This window comes from Lynx rufus, unplaced genomic scaffold (genome assembly GCF_022079265.1).
Source record: "Lynx rufus isolate CCGP_SWC_20201006 ecotype Redwood Valley unplaced genomic scaffold, mLynRuf1.p SCAF_15, whole genome shotgun sequence".
Taxonomy (NCBI): Eukaryota; Metazoa; Chordata; class Mammalia; order Carnivora; family Felidae; genus Lynx; species Lynx rufus.
In genome coordinates, this window is record NW_025814829.1 from 47,362,639 (window position 1) to 47,385,064 (window position 22,426).

General features: G+C 38.2%; 1 protein-coding gene across 6 annotated transcripts in view; it reads right to left on the reverse strand.

Moving 5' to 3' along the window:
* RABGAP1L (RAB GTPase activating protein 1 like) overlaps positions 1–22,426 on the reverse strand; it is a 770,330-nt gene that overhangs the window by 579,186 nt on the left and 168,718 nt on the right. For all 6 annotated transcript variants that reach the window (XM_047076973.1, XM_047076974.1, XM_047076971.1 and 3 more), the window contains one exon: positions 16,580–16,721. In XM_047076973.1, coding sequence (XP_046932929.1) covers positions 16,580–16,721 — 142 coding nt within the window. The remainder of the gene's footprint in view (positions 1–16,579; positions 16,722–22,426) is intronic.

The following is a 22,426-nucleotide window of genomic DNA, read 5'->3' on the forward strand; positions in this document are numbered from 1 at the left end:
ATTAAATTAAGAAAAAGGAGTTTCAAAGGTGAAGAACGGCAAAAGCCTATCTCAGTTAAATTTTAGGGATTTCAAATAAAAACACCTTTGTATGTAATGGAAACTCTGAATAGCAAGAAACATAAGTGCTCAAGTTTTCATCCAAACTTGGTGTAGCTCTACTCTGGTGTGTGCCATGCCCAATAATTTGCATAACCAAATTTTACTGAGTTCAACCTCCCTCTTATCTTCTAATATTCTTTCCTCTCTAATCTTCATCCTATTATATAATATTTATAGAAAGCGTTCACAGGAAAATTGCAAAGGCAGCATTTCAACAATGTCTCTAAGATAAATTATATATTAATATTAATCTCCAACTTTCAAGAAGTTTGCAGACATTAAGCCAGGCAAAGAAGCATCACATTAACTGGCACTCGAGAGAATTTAGGCATTGGGAAATGTGAAGCCTTTACTGCACCAGCATTAAAAAAATGACACGGACAGCAGCCTGCATTTTGGAGTAACATGAAAATAGCACTAAATTAAGAAAGAACTAGGGATAACTTCCCATGAGAGTGTGAGTTAATTCAAACTAATTTTCTAACTTCTGAAATGACCATTTTTTTTAATTAGAAAAAAAAAGAAGGGAAGACGTGATCACTTAATTCTTGATACTGTATCATTATAATAATAATGCTTCATTCAGTTAATATACCTACAAAGTACTAAAAGAACCAAAATTTACCCCAGCATGAAAACAAACAAAAAACCCAAAAAGCCCCAAGAGAAACCAAACCTATAAAAGTTTAATAACCAGATAGGAGCATTTTAAAATAAACACTTAAACTCTCTTCTAAAAGCATACAGTACAAAAAGTCACAACTCGGAGTGCCTGGGTGGCTCAGTCGGTTAAGCATCTGACTTCGGCTCAGGTCATAATCTCATGGTTCACAAGATCGAGCCCCATGTCAGGCTCTGTGCTGACAGCTCAGAGCCTGAAGCCTGCTTCGGATTCTGTGTCTCCCTCTCTTTGGCCCCCCCCCCCCCCCGCTTGCGCTGTCTCTCAAAAATGAATGTTCAATTAAAAAAAAAACGAAAAATTAAAAAAAAAATCACAACTCACACTTACCATATTCACAATCTTATCCTTACTATAAAGTTAAAACTTAAAGTTCATACAATATGTTTCTAAGAAAATCGTTTGAGTAAAATTGTCTTTAAGACTGATTTTCAGGGTAGCTGGGTGGCTTAGTCGGTTGGGCATCCAACTCTTGATTTTGCTCAAGTCATGATCTCCTGGATTGTGAGATCAAGCCCCACATCGAGCTCTATGCTGACAGCATGGAGCCGGCTTGGGATTTCCTCTCTCCTTCTCTTTCTGCACCTCCCCAGCTCACTCACACACACTCTCTCTCTCAAAATAAATAAACTTAAAAAAAAAAAAGACTGATTTTCTAACCAAATTATGCACTATATTAATGCTGAAGATCAATCTTCCCTGAAAGTACTTAAATAACAATATAAGAAATATTTTTATAACATTAAGAGGTACTTTTTCTATCAGATTATCCATTTATGATAGTTTGAAGTAAGTAAACACTTGGGATTTGCCAACAGAACCAAGGAGTACAAATATACTTCAATACCAACAAAGCGTTTAGGCACACTGAGATAACCACATGAGGAACGCGTGGGCTTTCCATCACACCTATATGATGAAACAGTAACAGTAGCGCACTTTTTTTTTCTTGCTATTTCTCATATTTCCTTTCAAATATATTCTCTGTTAACAGCAAAGTCCATGCATGAAATATGAGTTGCCCCACTTAAGGTCATTTCAAAATGCAAAAAAAAAAAATCTTTAATTTCATTTTTTTATATACTTCTCACTAGAAATACGCTAAAACTTTACTTCAGTTTTACTACATGTGGCAAAGGTGTATAAGAAGAGTTTTCTTTGGAGCACTAATACATTGCCCTTTGGCATTAATTATGTGACAAACGCAACTAACAAGAAGTAACTTTAGCTAAAACAGTGACCCCATGCTCCATACACAGAGAAAGCACGGAAATAACAGTACACTCCACAGAATTTTAGGAATTACATAAAACATACTTAAAGCTATTTACAAATACGCTGTGACTATCAGAGTTAACCAACTTTTCTGTAAAGATCCAAATGGTAAATATTTTCAGCTCTATTCTTCTCTTTCCACTTCTTTATTTTGGGGGGGGAGGCATAGGGGCGGGGTTGTGGTTATTACAATACTTTAAAAGTATAAAATCTATTCTTAGCTCAGAACCCATCACAACAAAACTCGACTGTAGGGCAGCTCTGGCTAGTAGGCCATAGCTCACCAGACCCAGGACCCCTGCAGAGCAACCGTTCATTTCTATTTGCTTCAAAATATTAAAGATGATTTTTTCAAATGCCCAATACATTTTTAAAAAAATCAATTTTATGAAAAGTGAGGACTTATAAAAGGACTTATAAAAGGACACATAAAAGACTAGGCTATATATTATACAATTTAAATATAATAGAAATCATTATCATAACATCAGATTTCAATCTACCAAATTTAAGAATCTTATCACTTAAAAAAAAATACTAGATTCCAGTTAAGGACAGGACAATAAACTTGACAGGCACAAAAATACTGCTGCAAGACATTATTAAAATGTATTCTTTTTCAAACTGAAAGATTAATTACTGTCTAAAACGGCATGAGAATTTTTTTTTTTGGTAGAAGACATGCAACCCAGAAATTTGAGAAGGTAGTTTACTTTCTACTGAATGCTAGATTGTCATTCTTTAGAGGTGCTGTATTTTAACATATAAAGGTTACTGTAAACTGAGGTGGACTATAATCATGAATTAAGCACCATGATTTTGTATTTTAGGCTTTTAAATGAAATACAAATCACAGGAGAGGAAATCAATACTAAACACTGAAGTTCAGTTGATATGGGGCTGAATCCTACTCAAGCATCCAATGGTTAGACTGCAGGTGTTTGAGACACCAATGGTTATCTGCAGGGGGAAACATCAAGGGCCCAAATGACAATCTTAATCGATCTCACAGGACCTGGGATCTAAGCCACACATTTGGAACTTGATTATATTTGGGTCAAATGCAATACACACTGTGATGTTTCACAGTGTTACTTAATTTCTGCAGTGATTTTAAATGTTTATTCCCATATAAAACATTAACCTTAAAGGAAGTCTAAGTTCCTTTAAGGAACAAATTGCAGTGCTAAAAATACGTAGATACACAAAATATTCCCGAAATAAATGAACAAAATTAATATACAAAGATGCTTGTTTCCAGGGCAAGCTAACCCAGCACTGAGCCTCTGAAGATGGCAATTAAAGACAAGTCTGACTCATCACCTTTTCCTGTCAATTATTTCCCTGAAATCAGTCAGTTTCTATTTCCAGGATCAGCACCCTGGTTCAGGCTTTATCTCCTCAAATTAGACATATAATCACAGGTTCCTCTCCACTGTTCCTAACTGCATTTTGCATAGCTTACTGCCCACTTAATCTTCCTAACTCAAATCCTGACTCATTCCATGCCCTAGCTCAAAATCCCTCAATGATTCTTCATGGCTTCATACAGTGAAAGTCAATGCTGTGTCAATGTTTTCAATGAGGGCCTCCAAGGCCTGGTCTCGACCTGTCTCTCTAACCTCTCACTCATGTCTCACAGATACACTGCGGATTCTGCGTGCATCCATACTTATGGTTTTCACAAATGTCAGAATGCTATGGCTTCCTACTTTCTACTCTTCCAAATCCTACTAACTCACTCACATTTCCCCTGACTTAATCACTGGAAAGTGAATGAAAGCTACCATTTACTGGTGACCCACTGTGTTGAAATTCTCTGATAGGCAGAGGACAGATCCAGAATGAATAAAGATCCAAGCTTGTCATAAGGAATTTACAGTCAAGTAGGGAAAAGAAGGCACATGTGACTGTAATTTAACATAGACTATCATAAATGTCATCAAAAGATAAATAAGCAAAATTATAGAATTCTATATTCATGGAAAAACAGATCACTTCTGACTGGGGATAAGAAGTATCATAAAGAAAATGTCATTTAAGCTGATAGCTGAACCCTAGCTTTAACAGGCAGAGATGATGAGGGCTATACAAGTAATAGAAGTAACTTGAAAAAGACACTGGAAACCTACACCGATCAATGCTCTTACAACTCATTTGGCAATTCATCATGTACTGTTTTAAAGAGCTGTTTAGATAATTTTTTGTTTAGCTAATACTGTATATTTTATATCCTAATACCCAGTCCAATAGGAGAAATGAAAATAAAACATGTAAAATGAATTAATAGTACTTATCTAGCATAGTCATGGTGGCAAGATAACATGTACGTAAAAGTGGCTTTACCTAACAGGTGCTTCAAAATGATAAGTTTCCTTGGGAATGCAAGCTGGTGCAGCCACTCTGGAAAACAGTACGGAGGTTCCTCAAAAACCTAAAAATAGAACTACCCTACGACCCAGCAATGGCACTACTAGGTATTTATCCACGGGATACAGGTGTGCTGTTTCGAAGGGACACATGCACCCCCATGTTTATAGCAGCACTATCAACAATAGCCAAAGTATGGAAAGAGCCCAAATGTTCATCGATGGATGAATGGATAAAGAAGATGTGGTATATATATAAACAATAGAGTATTACTCGGCAATCAACAAAATCTTGCCATTTGCAACTACGTGGATGGAACTGGAGGGTATTATACTAAGTGAAATTAGTCAGTCAGAGAAAGAAAAAATCATAGGACTTCACTCATATGAGGACCTTAAGAGACAAAACAGATGAACATAAGGGAAGAGAAACAAAAATAATATAAAAACAGGGAGGGAGACAAAACAGAAGAGACTCATAAATATGGAGAACAAACTGAGGGTTGCTGGAGGGGTTGTGGGAGGGGAGATGGGCTAAATGGGTAAGGGGCACTAAGGAATCTACTCCTGAAATCATTGTTGCACTATATGCTAATTTGGATGTAAATTTTAAAAAATAAAGAAATAAAATTTAAAAATAATAGAAGACAGAAAATGAAAAGTTTCCTTTATTTTTGTTACATAGTTCTCTGTGATAGGCAGCTCTAAGACAGCCCCCAACAGTCTTGCCTCCTGGGGTACACATCCTGTATAATCCCTAGCCTTGAGTGTAGGTAAAACTTATAAATATGATGGCTATGACTAGGTGTGTTGTAAGTCAAAGGTGAAGGGATTTTGCAGATATAAGGTTCCCAACCAGTTTGACTTTGAAATAATCAAAGCAAGATGATCCCAGCTGGCCCTGGCTTAATCAGGTAAATGCCTAAAAGAAGGCTCAAGCTTTCCCTTAAGAGTCCAGAGATTCTCCTGTTGGCCTTGAAGAAGAAGTCACCATGAGTTCTACTGCTACAAGAAAATGAATTCGGCCAAGAATCACATGAGCTTTGAAGAGAACCCCAAGCCTCAGATGAGGCTGAAGTCCTGACTGAAACTTTGGATTCATATGACGCTGAACAGAGAAGCCAGCTAAGCCATGCACAGACTCTTGATGCATGGAAAACGTAGGATAATAAATGTGTGTTGTTTAAAGTGACTAAATTTTTTGCTAACTTGTTATGGAGCAATAGAAAACGAATACACCCTTTCCCTCCACTTTCTCTTAAATACCTTCCCTTATCAAATATATTTTTAATCATTTTGTTGACATAGATCATTTAAAATGCCGAAGATGAAATGATATTATAAAGTCCTTTCCTCCCTCCATCCCTCTGCTTCTCTCTCTCTCTCACACATACAACACATACAATGATGAAAGAAATAGTATCTAGTATGCCAAGAATGTTTTATCGGAACATATTTTGCTCATCTGCAAGATGGATATAGTAATAGTATGGGCCTTATGAGGGTGATATGAGGATTAAATGAATTAATATAAGCAGGCAATTTAAATCCTGGCTACTCAAAGTGTGGTGTAACCAAAAGCAGTGGTGTCTGACAGGACATCTGTTTAGAAATGCAGATCAGGCCCCACCCCAGACCTAAGAAATAAGACTTCATTTTCACAAGATCTCCAGGTAACATACATACACATTTAAAGTTTGAGAAGCACTTCTTTAGCTGGTTCTTGCCACACATAAGTACTATATGATCATCACATTCTCCTAAACTAATTTCTTTCCTAATCGCCTATCTTCATTTATTTTTTTAATTTTTTTTTCAACGTTTATTTATTTTTGGGACAGAGAGAGACAGAGCATGAACGGGGGAGGGGCAGAGAGAGAGGGAGACACAGAATCGGAAGCAGGCTCCAGGCTCTGAGCCATCAGCCCAGAGCCCGACGCGGGGCTCGAACTCACGGACCGCGAGATCGTGACCTGGCTCAAGTCGGACGCTTAACCGACTGCGCCACCCAGGCGCCCCATCTTCATTTAAATATACAAAATTTTCATTTTTGTATATGCAAACTGGTTTCTATGGTAACAGCTGTTTGTAATCGCCTTTTCTCTGATCAGACTATGAGTTAAGAAATTAGAAGAAAAAAATGGAGTTTGAGACTATTTTGCTCTGTATTTATGATTAGGAGTAGTAATAGGCCACTAACAATCATTTAAATCATGAGAAAATTTTTTTGAGATAGCATTTGAACCAATCCAAAATTCAAAAACTGCAGACTATACTGAACATAAAAAGCACAACCAGGAGTGAGGCTTATGTAATATTACTGTGAGTCTGGTCTTTTACAATTACCTGGGCATGTGTCTTAAAGGAAATCCCATCCAGTGCCTTCATGTAACATACTATCCAGGTTACAAGTAACTAAATACAAACTTCAGGTCAATAAACAGAAAGCCGGTTTGAAATACAGATGAAGCAGTACCAAGTTTCAAAAGCAGGAGCAATTCAGAATATGTAGGAGTATGGAAAGGTGACAAGATAATCTGAAAATAACCCCTATGATGTTGCACTGATGGACTTAACTTTCTGCTAAGATTCCTTTGCATTCAAATTAATCCCCTTTAACACACTTCATTTTTTGAACAGCATTTGAAAAATATGCCAAGATACCTTAATTCATTTTACTTTAGATCTTTCCCAGGAAATTAAGAGCAATCTTAGTCCTTTTGAATCTGCATCCCTTTTTAGTTAAATTACAGGCTAAAGTAAGACAATTTAGAGTGACTTGAACTTCCACTTTTGCTTTGACAGGCAAATTGTTGGAAATAATTAAATAAAAGAATACTCCTATTCCCCCCGAGCAGGAAAACATTTCTATGCCACCTCCAGCTCTAACTTTTGATGTTTGCGTTGACAGAAATGTCAATTACAGAACTAATAATAAAGTATATTGAAAATGTATGAAATGCCTGATCTATAAAAGAAACTATTACTTCCTACTCTGTGATTTTTGTAACTTTTTAAATATAGGTGATAGCTAATAGATTTTCAAAAGATGAGGTGACATCTCAAATAGCGAAAAATTGTTAAGAACAGAAATGAATTTTAAAGGAAAACAGAAATCTGATGACCTATTCTTCAGACCATATACATAAGAATATGAAACTGAAATTTTTATGTACTTTTTGCATATTTTCAAATGCAATCCAGAAATGTTGCCTCTGTTTTTCTAGTCTTTCTTACCATTGAATCATTTTCAAGCATTAAAAAAGGAAAAACAAACATTATATCGATTATAATAAATATTATATATTTTTTAAAATTCTTTGTTCATTCATTTATTAGTGTTCATCCTATTTACTGAGCAGACAAGATCTCAATGAGAAGGTGGCATCTGAGGAAAAATTAGAATGAGGGTAGGGAGGGAACCATGCGGCAATCTAAGACAGAGAGTCCCAGCCAGCAGCTGGGACCGCAAGCACCACAGCCCAAGGCAAGTGTGCACCTGCTATGTCTGAAGAACAGCAAAAGGACAAGTGTGGCATGTGGAAGGGAGGGGGTGGTAGAGAATGAGGTCAGAAATGCAAAATTTTTAAAAAAAATTTTTTTTTAAGGTGAAAATCAGAGCAAGACTGCATTCAGCCCTGTCAACCATAGTAAAAAGAACTTTTGGCTAAGTGAAATGAGAAGCCAGTGGGGGATTTTAAGGAGAAGTAAAGTAATCTGACAAATTTCAAAAGAACGTGTATGGCTGGTGTGGGGAACACAGACTAGGCTGGTAGGGACAAAGGTGGAAGGGGGGAAACCAGTTAGGAGCTAAGACAATACTCCAGTACAAGGAATGACAAAGTCAGATAAAGGTAGGCTTCTGGATTCTGAGATTTGGAGCCTAGGAAATGCCACCCGATGACAGGGGAAAACCAACAGCTTGATTTGGGGAGAAACAGTCTTCAGCTACCTAGTCCACTTGAAGTATAGCCTCTCTCCATTGAATAGAAAAGAAAGGCAAAACCATTTAGGAGACAGAATTCTGGAAACACAACTCAGTCAGGTACATGTAAGACCTCGGGTCCAGAACAGATATGTGACTAGTTAGGGCCCGCTCTGGTCCCTCCAGAGTGCTCAGCCTTGCACACATACAGGGTCTTCCAGACCACCAGTGATATGTACAGTCTTAGGAAAGCCCACTTATTCCTTAAATCCTGTTAAATTCTGGCCAATCTGGAGTGCCTGGGTGGCTCAGTTGGTTGAGCGGACTGACTTTGGCTCAGGTCAGGATCTCGCTGCTCATGGGTTCGAGCCCCACACTGGGCTCTGTGCTAACAGTTCAGAGCCTGGAGAATGCTTCGGATTCTGTCTTCCTCTCTCTCTGACCCTACCCCACTCATGCTCATGCTGTCGCTCTCGCTCCCTCTCTCTCAAAAAATAAATAAAACGTTAAAAAATTAAAAAAAAAAATTCTGGTCAATCTGTGGCTTTCTCCAGCCAGAATTACAACCTCATGCTATTTACAACATTGGCCATCCTTTTGCCACAAAAATCACGACTGTTTCCAACAACATTCCAGCAATACAAGGTTTCTATGTTTGCTCCAAATCACATAAAACCCTTTCAGCAACTAAAGCAAAACTACTAATTTTCTTTCTGTCTTTTATTGAAGTACAGTTGACACACAATGTTAAATGCTATGCTCACCATAAGTGTAGCTACCATCTGTCACCATACAACGCTATTACAGTATCACCGACTGTATTTCTCATGCTATAACTTTCATCCCTGTGACTTATCTATCCCATAACTGGAAGCCTGTATCTCCCACTCCCCTTCAACCATTTAGCCCGTCGCCCCACCCCTCCCCTCTATGGATCGGGTTTCTGCAAGCTCCTAGCTCTCACATCTTGCCCCACCCTTGTAGAACTGCCACAATAATAAGCCAGTGGTGGGAATGAGCAGAATGGGAGCAGCTGCAGGGACTAAGCTACCACAGACTGTTCTTCCCTGAGTTCAGTAGTTTTTCTTGAATGAATACTTCTCATTTTGTATAATCTGTCACTTTCTTAAGTCCTAAACTGGCTGGGTTTTGACAATTTTACTGACTTTTATCATTGCTTTTTGATAAATGGATTGGCCAAGCTCCTTACTCAGCCATTCTGCATTAAATACATTTTCAATGTAATTTGCCTGAGCAACCTACTAAAAAAAATGTCATAGAAAATATTTTGAAACATCTCTAAGTGCAGAAACTGCTAGTACGCTAAAATTACTGTTTTCTTTTTACTGTTAACATGCCTTTGTTGAAGCGCTTACTCAGGTGGACTGAGCCTGTAAGCAGAGTAAACAGCATTTGCAGAAGACACAGAAGCCTGTCAGGAAGCTGTACTGTTACAAATTCAGTGGTAACTCCTCTCTAATTTAGCTCTCTCTTTCCAGCTACAGATGAGCTCAAATTTCTTACCCCTTTCTTGGCCTAATATAACCCAATGTTTTTAATCCAATCTCTTTCCTCTTCTTATCAACTTTCTTGAAAGGTTAGAACACCAGTCTCCCCTTCCTCAATCCACTAAAACAAGACTTTCCTGCCCAACTTCAGTAAAATCACCCTCACAGAGGTTCAGTGACCTCTAAAATTCACCAAACCCAATGAATAATTTTTGGTTTTATCATGCTGAACCTCCCTGTTACACGTAGCAATGCTGCACATCACTCCTGCCTTCACCGTCTGTTACTACACTGTCTTAGTTCTCCTCACATTGTTCTGATCATTTTCTGCAAATCCTTTTGCTGGGCTTTCTTTTCCTGCATATACCCCTTACATGTCAGTGATCACCTAAACTCTACTTTCAACCTGCATCTCCCACGTTTCCCAAGGAAATTTCAGCCATTCTCATTGCTTCATGCTGAGGTCTCTCAAACCTTTATCTCTAACTATTAAACTTCTCTCATAATTAAAAACTATTTCTAGTACCTGAAAAACAGTCCAACTTTAATGTTCCACAGTAAGCTCAAACTCATCAATGTCTAAATCTTACCCTCATTCCGAAACCCACTCTTCTTCCCCTTGTCTCATTTGTTGGTACCAAGATCATCCAGCCACCTAACCTAGAAACCTAGATGTAACCTTTGATTCTTTTTCCTCCTTTCTCTTCTGCTGCTCATGACATCCAATTAATTTATAAACTTCTTGATTTAACCTCCAGAATTTCTCAAATGTATCTCTTTTGCCTCTCATTCCTTATATTTTTGAAGTAGCCATTTGGACACCACCGTGTCAAAAGAACTGTGTCAAAATGGCTACATCAAAAATGAAGAGTGGGGTGCCTGGGGGGGTTCAGTAGGTTGACAATCTGACTCCTCATTTCATCTCAGATCATGATCCCAGGGTCATGGAATAGAGTCCCAAGTCCGGCTCTGAACTGAACATGGAACCTGCTTAAGATTCTCTCTCCCTCTGCCCCTCTCCCCTACTCATGTGTGTGCATACACACTCTCTCAAAAAAAGAAGCTTGATCTCATTCGTTTTTATGACTGATATTGCATTGTATATACATACTACCCTTACTACCTCTTTGTTATCCATTCATTTATCAGTGGACATCTGGGCTGTTTCTACACCTTGGCTTTTGTAAATAATGCTATAATAGACATAGAGGTGCGTATATCTTTTCAAATTAGTGCTTTTGTTTTCTCTAGGCAAATACCCAGTAATGGAATTACTGAATCATACGGTAATTCTATTTTTAATTTTCTGAAGAACCTCCATACTGTTTTCCACAGTGGCTGCACCAGTTTGCATTCCCACCAATAGTGCACGAGGATTCCTTTTTCTCCACATCTTTGACAACACTTCATTTGCATTGCCCTGATGATTTGCAACTACATGAATGGACCTAGAGGGTACAATGCTAAGTGAAGGAAGTCAGAGAAAGACAAATACCATATGATTTCAGTCATGTAGAATTTAAGAAACAAAATATATGAACAAAGGAAAAAAAGAGACAAAAACAAAACAAAACAAAACAAAACAAAACAACCACTAGACTTAAATACAGAGAACAAACTGGTGGTTGCCAGAGGGGAGGAAGGTGGGAGGATGGGGATGGGTAAAACAGAGAAGAGGTACAAAGTCCAGTTACTAAATAAGTCATGAAGATGACAAAAGTACAACATAGGGAATGTAGTCAATAAGATGGTAATAACGTTATTTGGTGACAGATGGTGACTATACTTATCGTTGTGTGCAATGGAAATGCACAGAATTGTTCAATCATTACATTATTGAACCCGCGTTGGGCTCTGTGCTGGCAGCACGGAGCCTGCCTCAGATTCTGTCTCCCTCTCTCTCTGCCCCTCCCCTGCTCACACTGTCTCTCTCTCTGTCTCTCTCAAAAAAAATAAATAAACATTAAAAAGAATTATAAAGAAAATGATAGCCTTTCCAATGCTTACCTACATGATTTTAAGATCCTGGCAGTGGATGTTTCTGAATATTCTGATGATTCATAACAAGCTAAAACTGGGATCATTTGGTTTGTCATTTACTTCTCAATGTATCTGTTTTCTAGTTATGTTGCTTTCCATAAGTAAACACTTCTTTTGTTAAAGTGCATCTGCACAACTTTCAAATCTCTAAATCACACCTAAGGTAATTACTACTAAACCAAAAAATACCTTTCCAAGTCCTGAATAGCATCGAGTAATATGTCAGACAAAACGCATGGAAAATAGGGGCACCTGGGTGGCTTAGTCGGTTGAGTGTTCGACTTCAGCTCAGGTCATGATCTCTCAGTTCACGAATTTGAGCCCCACGTCGGGCTCTGTGCTGACGGCTCAGAGCCTGGAGACTGCTTCAGATTCTGGGTCTCCCTCTCTCTCCCCCTCCCCCACTAGCACTCTCTGTCTCTCTCAAAAATAAATAAATACTAAAAAATGTGTTTAATAAAAAATGCATGGAAAATAAACTAAAGGAGTGCTTGTGTGTCTCAAAGATTTCTGTTGAAGAGAATATTTTGGCTTCCAATCAGTTTTTCTACAACCCATCCTTTAAAGAGGTATGTTTGGCTTCTGGCTGACATAACTGAATTATTCTATATCTAAAGTTCTTTTTTTTTTTAATTTTTTTTCAACGTTTATTTATTTTTGGGACAGAGAGAGACAGAGCATGAACGGGTGAGGGGCAGAGAGAGAGGGAGACACAGAATCGGAAACAGGCTCCAGGCTCTGAGCCATCAGCCCAGAGCCTGACGCGGGGCTCGAACTCACAGACCGCAAGATCGTGACCTGGCTGAAGTCGGACGCTTAACCGACTGCGCCACCCAGGCGCCCCTCTAAAGTTCTTTTTTAATGCACTATCTGTATGCTGAAAGTACTCTTCAAAAATGCTTTCACATAAAACAATGCTATTTGGAAGATAGAGTCTCACATTATATTTTCATATTATGTTGCATTATGTTCTTCTAGCCAAGGTGTATGACATTAGACAGATGTAGAATATGATCTAAAATACGTAAGAGCTAAAATATCTTGTCTGTAATATAAGAAATACTACCTTTTAAGCAAATGAGAGTTATATCAATTCAGTGGTTTAAAGAAGAATACCTTGATTTTGTATGTCATGAAAATTCATTGACTTTAGAGTGACACTACCATAAGTTCGGATTCTGTATATTATTGTTAGTTCTTTGACCCCAAATTGTTTACCTCAATTTTTTTAGTCAATTTCCTCATATGCTATATAAAGATGATACTTACTTTATTTCTAGGTCTAATATGAGAAAATATGAAACTAGATCTATTAAATATCTAATACATTATGTGCTACAAAGCAGATACTTAATCCATGTTAGTTGTCCTTCTTTTAAATTAGTGGATAGAAGGGATTTTTATTTAAATTATATAATGTATTCCTATGGAGTAGCAACTGTCATTCTATTATTTTTGTTCTCTCCCAATTCTAGTTCCATATATTTTTTATTTCTAAAGGGAGTGGCATTTTTATAAGACATTACCTGAAATCTTAAGTTCAAATTACTTTCTGGTAGATGCTTGTCACAACTGTTCTTCTTCTTGAGCAACATAACTCAATTACATTCCCAAACAGTCCTGTGGTTTTTGTTTACCAGAAAAGAATGTGTTTCTATGTCTGGCCCAAAATTCTCCTGCAAATGATCTCTGGTCTTTACCTCTTTGTGTTGGCTGGGAAGGAAATGACCACAACAATGTTCCTGGGAGTCTTGTCTAGAATATAGTGGAGTCACACAATGGAAGTAAGGGCTGAACTCTGTGATCAAGAGAATACTGTGAAAGTGATGTTGCATGACTTCAATGCTAGAATATAAAAGGCACTGCAGTTTCCACTTTGGTCTCCTGGACTGCTCTCTGGGGAGCCATTATCCCCGAAAGGACACCCAAGCAGCCCTTGTGCGGAGGCCTACGTGGAGAGGAAGCAAAGTTGCTTGCCAACCACCAGCATCATTTTGGTAATTGTATGAATTAGCCCCTTTCTGCCCCACCCTGTTAAGTCTTCAGATGATTACAGCCCCAGAAAACACTTAACTCTTCATAAGAAACTCTTAGCCAGAACTGCCCACACAAGCCACTCCCTAATTCCTGACCTTCAGAAACCATAAGAGATAATAAGTGGTTTTGTTTTTTAACCCCCCCCCAAAAAAGAACTCTAAACTACCTCCAGCATAAAAATTTAAATGGATCATAGACAAATCATTAAGGAAAAAAACTGACAAGTTAGACTTCATAAAACAAACCCTTGCTCTCCAAAAGACACTATTCACAAAATGAAAAGGCAAACTACAGAATGGGACAAAATATTTGTAAAACCTATCCAATGAAGGACTTTTATCTATATAAACAGAGATCGAGAAATGAAATCTTAAAAATCAATCAGAAAACAAACAACCCAATTTAAAAATGGGCACCAGATCTGAACAGACTGTTGGACCAAGAAGATATACAAATGGCAAATATCATATGAAAAAATGAACAACATGATGAGTCAGTTGGGAAAATTCAAATTAATATCACAAGATACCACTATACTCCCACTAGAACAGCTAAAATTTTAAATATTGACAATGCCAAATGTAGATAAGGATATGGAACAACTAACTCACATGCTGCAAATGATGGATGAAAAAGCTACTTTGAAAAACAGCCTAGTGGTTTCTTATAAAGTTAAATACACCCTTACCATAAGACTTCTCCTACCAAAAGTCTACTCCTAGCTATTCACCTAAGAAAAATGAAAGCATATACTCAGCAAAGACTTGTACTCAAACATCCAGAGCAACTTTATTCCTAACAGCCAATAGCTACAAACAACCCAAAGGCTCATTAACTGGTGATGTGATAAAGAAATTGTGGCATATGTTTACAATAAATTACCAGTCAGCAACAAAAAGGAACCAACTACTGATACAACAGATAAATCTCAAAAGATTTGCTATGTGAAAGAGGCTAAATACCATAGACTACATTAAGATTCCTTTTACATGAAGATGTAGAAAAGGCAAAACAGGAGGACAGAAAACAGATTGGTGGTTGCCAGAAACCACAGGTGAGGAGAAAGGATGACTTGTGAAGGAGTGTGAAGGAAATCTGGGGGTAATATAAATATTTTATATTATGGTTCTGGTGATGGTTATACAGATGTACCCATCTGCCAAAATTCAATGACCTATACAACTAAAATGGGTATATTGGGGGCACCTGGCTAGCTTGGTCAGTAGGGCAAGTGACTTGATCTTGGGGTTGCAAATTCAAGTCCCATGTTGGGTGTAGAGATTAAAAATAAAATATTAAAAAAAATAAATAAACTGGGTACATTCTATTGCATGCAAATTATACCTTCATAAAGTTTTATTAAACACTTAGAATAATGTTTACATGTAATAAACACTCAATACATATTAACCAAAAATAACTAGTATTTGTATGGCAAGTAGTAGTTTCATAGAAAGACTAAGAAATTCTAAGATGCTTTTTGCAAAGGTGATATCAGTTCAGAAATTATTTTTAACAAATCCTACCCTGTAAGCAGATAATTTTTTAAATGTCCATTTATGTATTTTGACAGAGAGAGATACAGAGTGTGCACACACACTCGCGTGCACACAAGCAGGGGAGGAGCAGAGAGTGATAGAGAGAGAATCTCAAGCAGGCTCTGTGCTGTCAACACAGAGCCCAACACAGGGCTCGATCTTTCGAACCATGAGATCATGACCTGAGCAGAAATCAAGGGTTGGATGCTTAACTCACTAAGCCACCCAGGTGGCTTGTAAGCAGATAATTTAAGGGTTTAAAGTAAAGATCTGCCATTTAGTTCTAATTTCTATAAAAAGAGGACTGAGCACAGAGCCAAATGAAGTGTGACTCTTATGGGGTTGGTCAGCACCTCTCAGCAGCATCCATGTAGTAAACAGAGCAGATATCATGCTATTTCAAATAAGTGAGTGGTAAAATGATAAGGCAACAACAAAAACCAAGTCAGAATTAAATAATATCAAACGAGTATAGGACATGACATATCACTAAAATTCTAAAAACACTTGAGAGAAGTTGAAACTTCTCATTAAACACTTTAAAAATATTTGAAATGAGGGGTGCCTGGGTGGTTCAGTCAGTTGAGCGTCCGACTTCGGCTCAGATCATGATCTCACGGCTCGTGAGTTCAAGCCCCACGTCGGGCTCTGTGCTGACAACTCAGAGCCTGGAGCCTGCTTCCGATTCTGTGTCTCCCCCTCTCTCTGCCCCTAACCCACTCGCATGCTGTCTCTGTATCTCTCAAAAATAAATAAACATTAAAAAAAATTTTTTTTAAATATTTGAAACCAAATAGGAAGCAAAATAGCAAAGTGAGGCTGTCAATTTAAATAGTTACGTAAGCGGAGCCAGGGACTATGCAACCGAGAAACTGAAGAATCAAAATCTCTTCTGCATCTAGCAGAATCTAGCCTAAGAGTAGCAAAAACTAGAAAAAATCAGCATTCTTTCTCTCCATCCCCCCTTCTCTCTCTCTCTCTCTCTCTCTCTCTCTGACACACACACACACACACACACACACACACACACACACACACACACCTGTGAGGGTTATAAATAAAGCAGCTATATATAGAAAGACAACTGAGTAAGTTTCACTTCTTACCCTCTTCTGCTTCATCCTCCTGTGGTGACATGGGACCCCCTCCACTAGTGGGAGTGACCGGTTCCTCCTTCTCAGACTGTCGCTGCAGACTTACTACCTCATATATTGCATCTCCAGCATTGGTATGGCCTTTTCCCTCATACTGAGAAAGATATAAACATGTGTTTCAATATTAGAAATTTGAAGGAAATACTGAAAGATAGTAATTCAATGGTTCATCAAAAAGACCTGAAATTAGGAAGAGCATGTCATGTTTGATCTACACCAAGACTGAAGTACAAATTTTTCAAGTGTGTTGTTCTCCGCATGATATTCTAAATGCATTATTCTTCCAGTATTATTTTAACCAATGAAACCTAATAACCATATTGGGAGAAATTTTCTATTTAACAAAAGAAATCCTAAAATACCACAGACTCTAGGGCAGATAGGTAAGTAATGCTGGATTTCTAGGACTGACTGGCTCACACTGAGATAAAGGGGTATCAGTTACATCCATCAAGTAATTCAGGGAAGTAGATAGTTTTTACCTTATAAATGGTGAAAAGAGAAAGAAATGAAAAACAGAAAATAATAAAATGGTAGACCTAAATCCAAATATATCTATAACTATATTAAACATAAATGGCCTAAACATACCAATTAAAAGACAAAGACTGTCAGATTGACAATTGACACAATTGCATTCTATCTAAAAAAAAAAAAAAAAAAGAAAAACTTTAAATGTAATGTAGGTAAGTTAAAATGGGGGAAGAAGATATACCATGAAAACACTAAGAAGAAAACAGAAAAGACCATATCAATATAAGATAGACTACCACACAAGAAAAAAGTCACTAGGAATAAAGAAGGTGATTGACCAATGTTAAAAGAATCAATTTAACAAGAACACCAAAGCATCTTATAGGTAAATTCACCTAACAACTGGGTCTCAAATATATAAAGATGGGATGGGGGCACTCCAACTCTCAGTTGGAAGAGTGTGCAACTCTTGATATTGGGATTATAAATTCGAGCCCCACACTGTTTGTGGAGATTACTTGAATAAATAAAATCTTAAAAAAAAAAAAAGAATTGATGGAAATGAAAGGAGATGGACAAACCCACATTTACAATTAGAGACTTCACATTCCTCTCACAATAAAAAAAGTAGACAAAAATACATCAAGGTTATAGAATTGAACATCAACAACAGGATCTAATATTTACAGACCACTACATATAACAAAGGCAGAATTTACATTTATACACATTTATATATATACATTTTCATATATACATTTATATATATACACATTTATATATATGTATATATACACATTTATATACATATGTATATATACACATTTATATATATACATTTATATACAAGATGTATATGAGGAAAAGCTAGGAAACTGTGATGTAAGATATCAAAGAACTAAAGAAACGGAGAGATAGTCCACGTTTGTGTATAGGAAGACTCAATGTTGCTGTCAGTTCCTCCCAACTTGATCTACAGATTCAATGCAATCCCAATCCAAATCCCAGAAAGATGCCCTGTAGACGTCTAAAACTAATTCTAAAGCTTACAGAAAGAGCAAAAGAGCCAGAATAATCGATACAATACTGAAGAACAAAATCTGGGGACTAAGACTACCTGACTTACTATAAAGAGAAAGTAATCGAAGTTAGGAAGATGATGGCGGCCTAGGAGGATGCTGGGCTCACTGTGTCCTGCTGATCACTTAGATTCCACCCACATCTATCTAAATAACCCAGAAAGCTGCCAGAAGACTAGCAGAACGGACTCTCGGGAGCCAAGCGTAGACAAGAGGCCCATGGAAGAGGGTAGGAAGGGCGGAGAGGTGGTGTGTGCTACATGGGCTGGTGGGAGGGAGCCGGGGCAGTGGAGGGGCAGCCAGCCCACCCAGCAAGGCAGAGCCCCTGAGTCTGCCTTGCAAAAGCAGAGGGGCTGGACTGTGTGAGTTCTCACAGCCAGTAGGACTTCACATCTGGAATGTTATAAGTCAACAGCTCTGCTTGGAGAGCGGGAGGCCTAGAGGACAATGGAAGGGAGAGTTGTTGAGCCCCGGAGGACAGAGCTCAGCTTGGCGGGGAACAAAGGCGCTGGAAAGCGCCATCTCCCTCACCCATCCCCCAGCCAAAATCCGAAAGGGAACCAGTTCCCGTCAGGGATCTTGCTTGTACCACAAACACCCAATGCTGTGCTTCTGTGGATCCATCTCTCTGACAGGTCTGCCTCCCTCCCGGTGCCTAAGGACCCCTCCCGAAGTGAACCACTGGCAAAGCGAGCTGAGCCTGCCCCTCCCGCCCCTGTGCACCTTGCAGATCCACCCAGGCTAATACGCCAGATCCCATAGAAGCAGCACCACAAGCCTGGCAGTGTGCAAGCAGCCCAGACAGGGGCCACACCACTCCACAGTGAGTCCTGCCCCTGGGAGAGGGGAAGATAAGGTACACACCAGTCTGACTGTGGCCCCAGCGGTGGGCTGTGGGCAGACATCAGGTCTGACCGTGGCCCCGCCCACCAACACAAGTTACTCCAGACAGCACAGAGGAAGAGCCCTGCAGTTCCACGCCACTCCAGGGACTATCCAAAATGACAAAATGGAAGAATTTTCCTCAAAAGAAACTCCAGAAAGTAGCGAGAGCTAACGAACGATTAAACAATATATTCTGGGTCAAAAACGATTTAAACAATATAACAGAAAATGAATTTAAAATAATAGTCATAAAATTAATCGCTGGGCTTCAAAAAAGTATAGAGGACAGCAGAGAATCTATTGCTACAGAGATCAAGGGACTAAGGAACAGGAGGAGCTAAAAAAATGCTATAAATGAGCTGCAAAATAAAATGGAAGCAACCACAGTCCGGATTCAAGAGGCAAAGGAGAGAATAGGTGAATTAGAAGATAAAATCATGGAAAAAAAGGAAGCTGAGAAAAAGAGAGATAAAAAAATCCAGGAGTATGAGGGGAGAATCAGAGAACTAAGTGATGCGATAAAACACAATAATGTACGCATAATTGAGATTCCAGAGGAGGAAGAGAGATGTGCTAAAGGTGTACTTGAAGAGATCATAGCTGAGAACTTCCCTGATCTGGGGAAGGAAAAAGGCATTGAAATCCAAGAGGCACAGAAAACTCCCTTCGAACGTAGCTTGAATTGATCTTCTGCATGACATATCATAGTGAAACTGGCAAAATACAAGGATAAAGAGAAAATACTGAAAGCAGCTAGGGATAAACGTACTCTAACATATAAAGGGAGACCAATAAGACAAGTGATGGATCTATCTACTGAAACTTGGCAGACCAGAAAGGAATGGCAGGAGATCTTCCATGTGATGAACAGAAAAAATATGCAGCCGAGAATCCTTTATCCAGCAAGTCTGTCATTTAGAACAGAAGGAGAGATAAAGGTCTTCCCAAACAAACAAAAACTGAAGGAATTAATCACCACTAAACCAGCCCTACAAGAGATACTAAGGGGGATCCTAAGAGACAAAGTACCAAAGACATCACTACAAGCATGAAACCTACAGACATCACAATGACTTTAAACCCGTATCTTTCTATAATAACACTGAATGTAAATGGACTAAATGTGCCAACCAAAAGACATAGGGTATCAGAATGGATAAAAAAAAAAAAAATCTATTTGCTGTCTACAAGAGACTCATTTTAGACCTGAGGACACCTTCAGATTGAAAGTGAGGGGATGGAGAACAATCTAGCATGCTACTGGAAGTCAAAAGAAAGCTGGAGTAGCCATACTTATATCAGACAAACTAAGCTTTAGATTAAAGGCTGTAACAAGAGATGAAGAAGGGCATTATATAATAATTACAGGGTCTATCCATTGGGAAGAGCTAACAATTATAAATGTCTATGCACCGAATACAGAAGCCCCCAAATATATAAAACAATTAATCACAAACACAAGCAACCTTATTGATAATGATAAGAATGTGGTAATTGCAGGGGACTTTAACACTCCACTTACAGAAATGCATAGATCATCTAGACACACGGTCAATAAAGAAACAAGGGCCCTGAATGATACATTGGATCAGATGGACTTGACAGATATATTTAGAACTCTGCATCCCAAAGCAACAGAATATACTTTCTTCTCGAGTGCACATGGAACATTCTCCAAGATAGATCATATACTGGGTCACAAAACAGCCCTTCATAAGTATACAAGAATTGAGATCATACCATGCACACTTTCAGACCACAATGCTATGAAGCTTGAAATCAATCACAGGAAAAAGTCTGGAACACCTCCAAAAGCATGGAGGTGAAAGAACACCCTACTGAAGAATGAATGGGTCAACCAGGCAATTAGAGAAGAAATTAAAAAACATATGGAAACAAATGAAAATGAAAATACAACAATCCAAACGCTTTGGGATGCAGTGAAGGCAGTCCTGAGAGGAAAATACATTGCAATCCAGGCCTATCTCAAGAAACAAGAAAAATCCCAAATACAAAATCTAACAGCACACCTAAAGGAAATACAAGCAGAACAGCAAAGACACCCCAACCCAGCACAAGAAGAGAAATAATAAAGATAAGAGCACAAATAAACAAAATAGAATCTAAAAAAACTGTAGAGCAGATCAATGAAACCAAGAGTTGGTTTTTTGAAAAAATGAACACAATTGATAAACCTCTAGCCAGGCTTCTCAAAAAGAAAAGGGAGATAACCCAAATAGATAAAATCATGAATGAAAATGGAATCATTACAACCAATCCCTCAGAGATACAAGCAATTATCAGGGAATACTATGAAAAATTATATGCCAACAAACTGGACAACCTGGAAGAAATGGACAAATTCCTAAACACCCACACACTTCCAAAACTCAAACATGAAGAAATAGAAAGCTTGAACAGACCCATAACCAGCAAAGAAATTGAATCAGTTATCAAAAATCTCCCAACAAATAAGAGTCCAGGACCAGATGGCTTCCCAGGGGAATTCTACCAGACATCCAAAGCAGAGATAATACCTATCCTTCTCAAGCTGTTCCAAAAAATAGAAAGGGAAGGAAAACTTCCTTTCTCATAGACTCATTCTATGAAGCTAGCATTACTTTGATTCCTAAACCAGACAGAGACCCAGTAAAAAAAAGAGAACTACAGGCCAATATCCCTGATGAATATGGATGCAAAAATTCTCAATAAGATACTAGCAAATCAAATTCAACAGCATACAAAAAGAATTATTCACCATGATCAAGTGGGATTCATTCCTGGGATGCAGGGCTGGTTCAACATTCGCAAATCAATCAATGTGATACATCACATTAATAAAAGAAAAGATAAGAACCATATGATCCTGTCCATCGATGCAGAAAAGGCCTTTGACAAAATTCAGCATCCTTTCTTAATAAAAACCCTCGAGAAAGTCGGCATAGAAGGAACATACTTAAACATCATAAAAGCCATACATAAAAAGCCCATAGCTAATATCAACTTCATTGGGGGAAAACTGAGAGCTTTCCCCCTCAGATCAGAAACGTGACAGGGAAGTCCATGTTCATCGCTGTTGTTTAACATAGTGTTGGAAGTGCTAGCATCAGCAATCAGACAACAAAAGGAAATCAAAGGCATCAAAATTGGCAAAGATGAAGTTAAGCTTTCACTTTTTGCAGATGACATGATATTATACATGGAAAACCCGACAGACTCCACCAAAAGTCTGCTAGAACTGATACATGAATTCAGCAAAGTCGCAGGATACAAAATCAATGTACAGAAATCAGCTGCATTCTTATACACTAATAATGAAGCAACAGAAAGACAAATAAACTGATCCCAAGAATTGCACCAA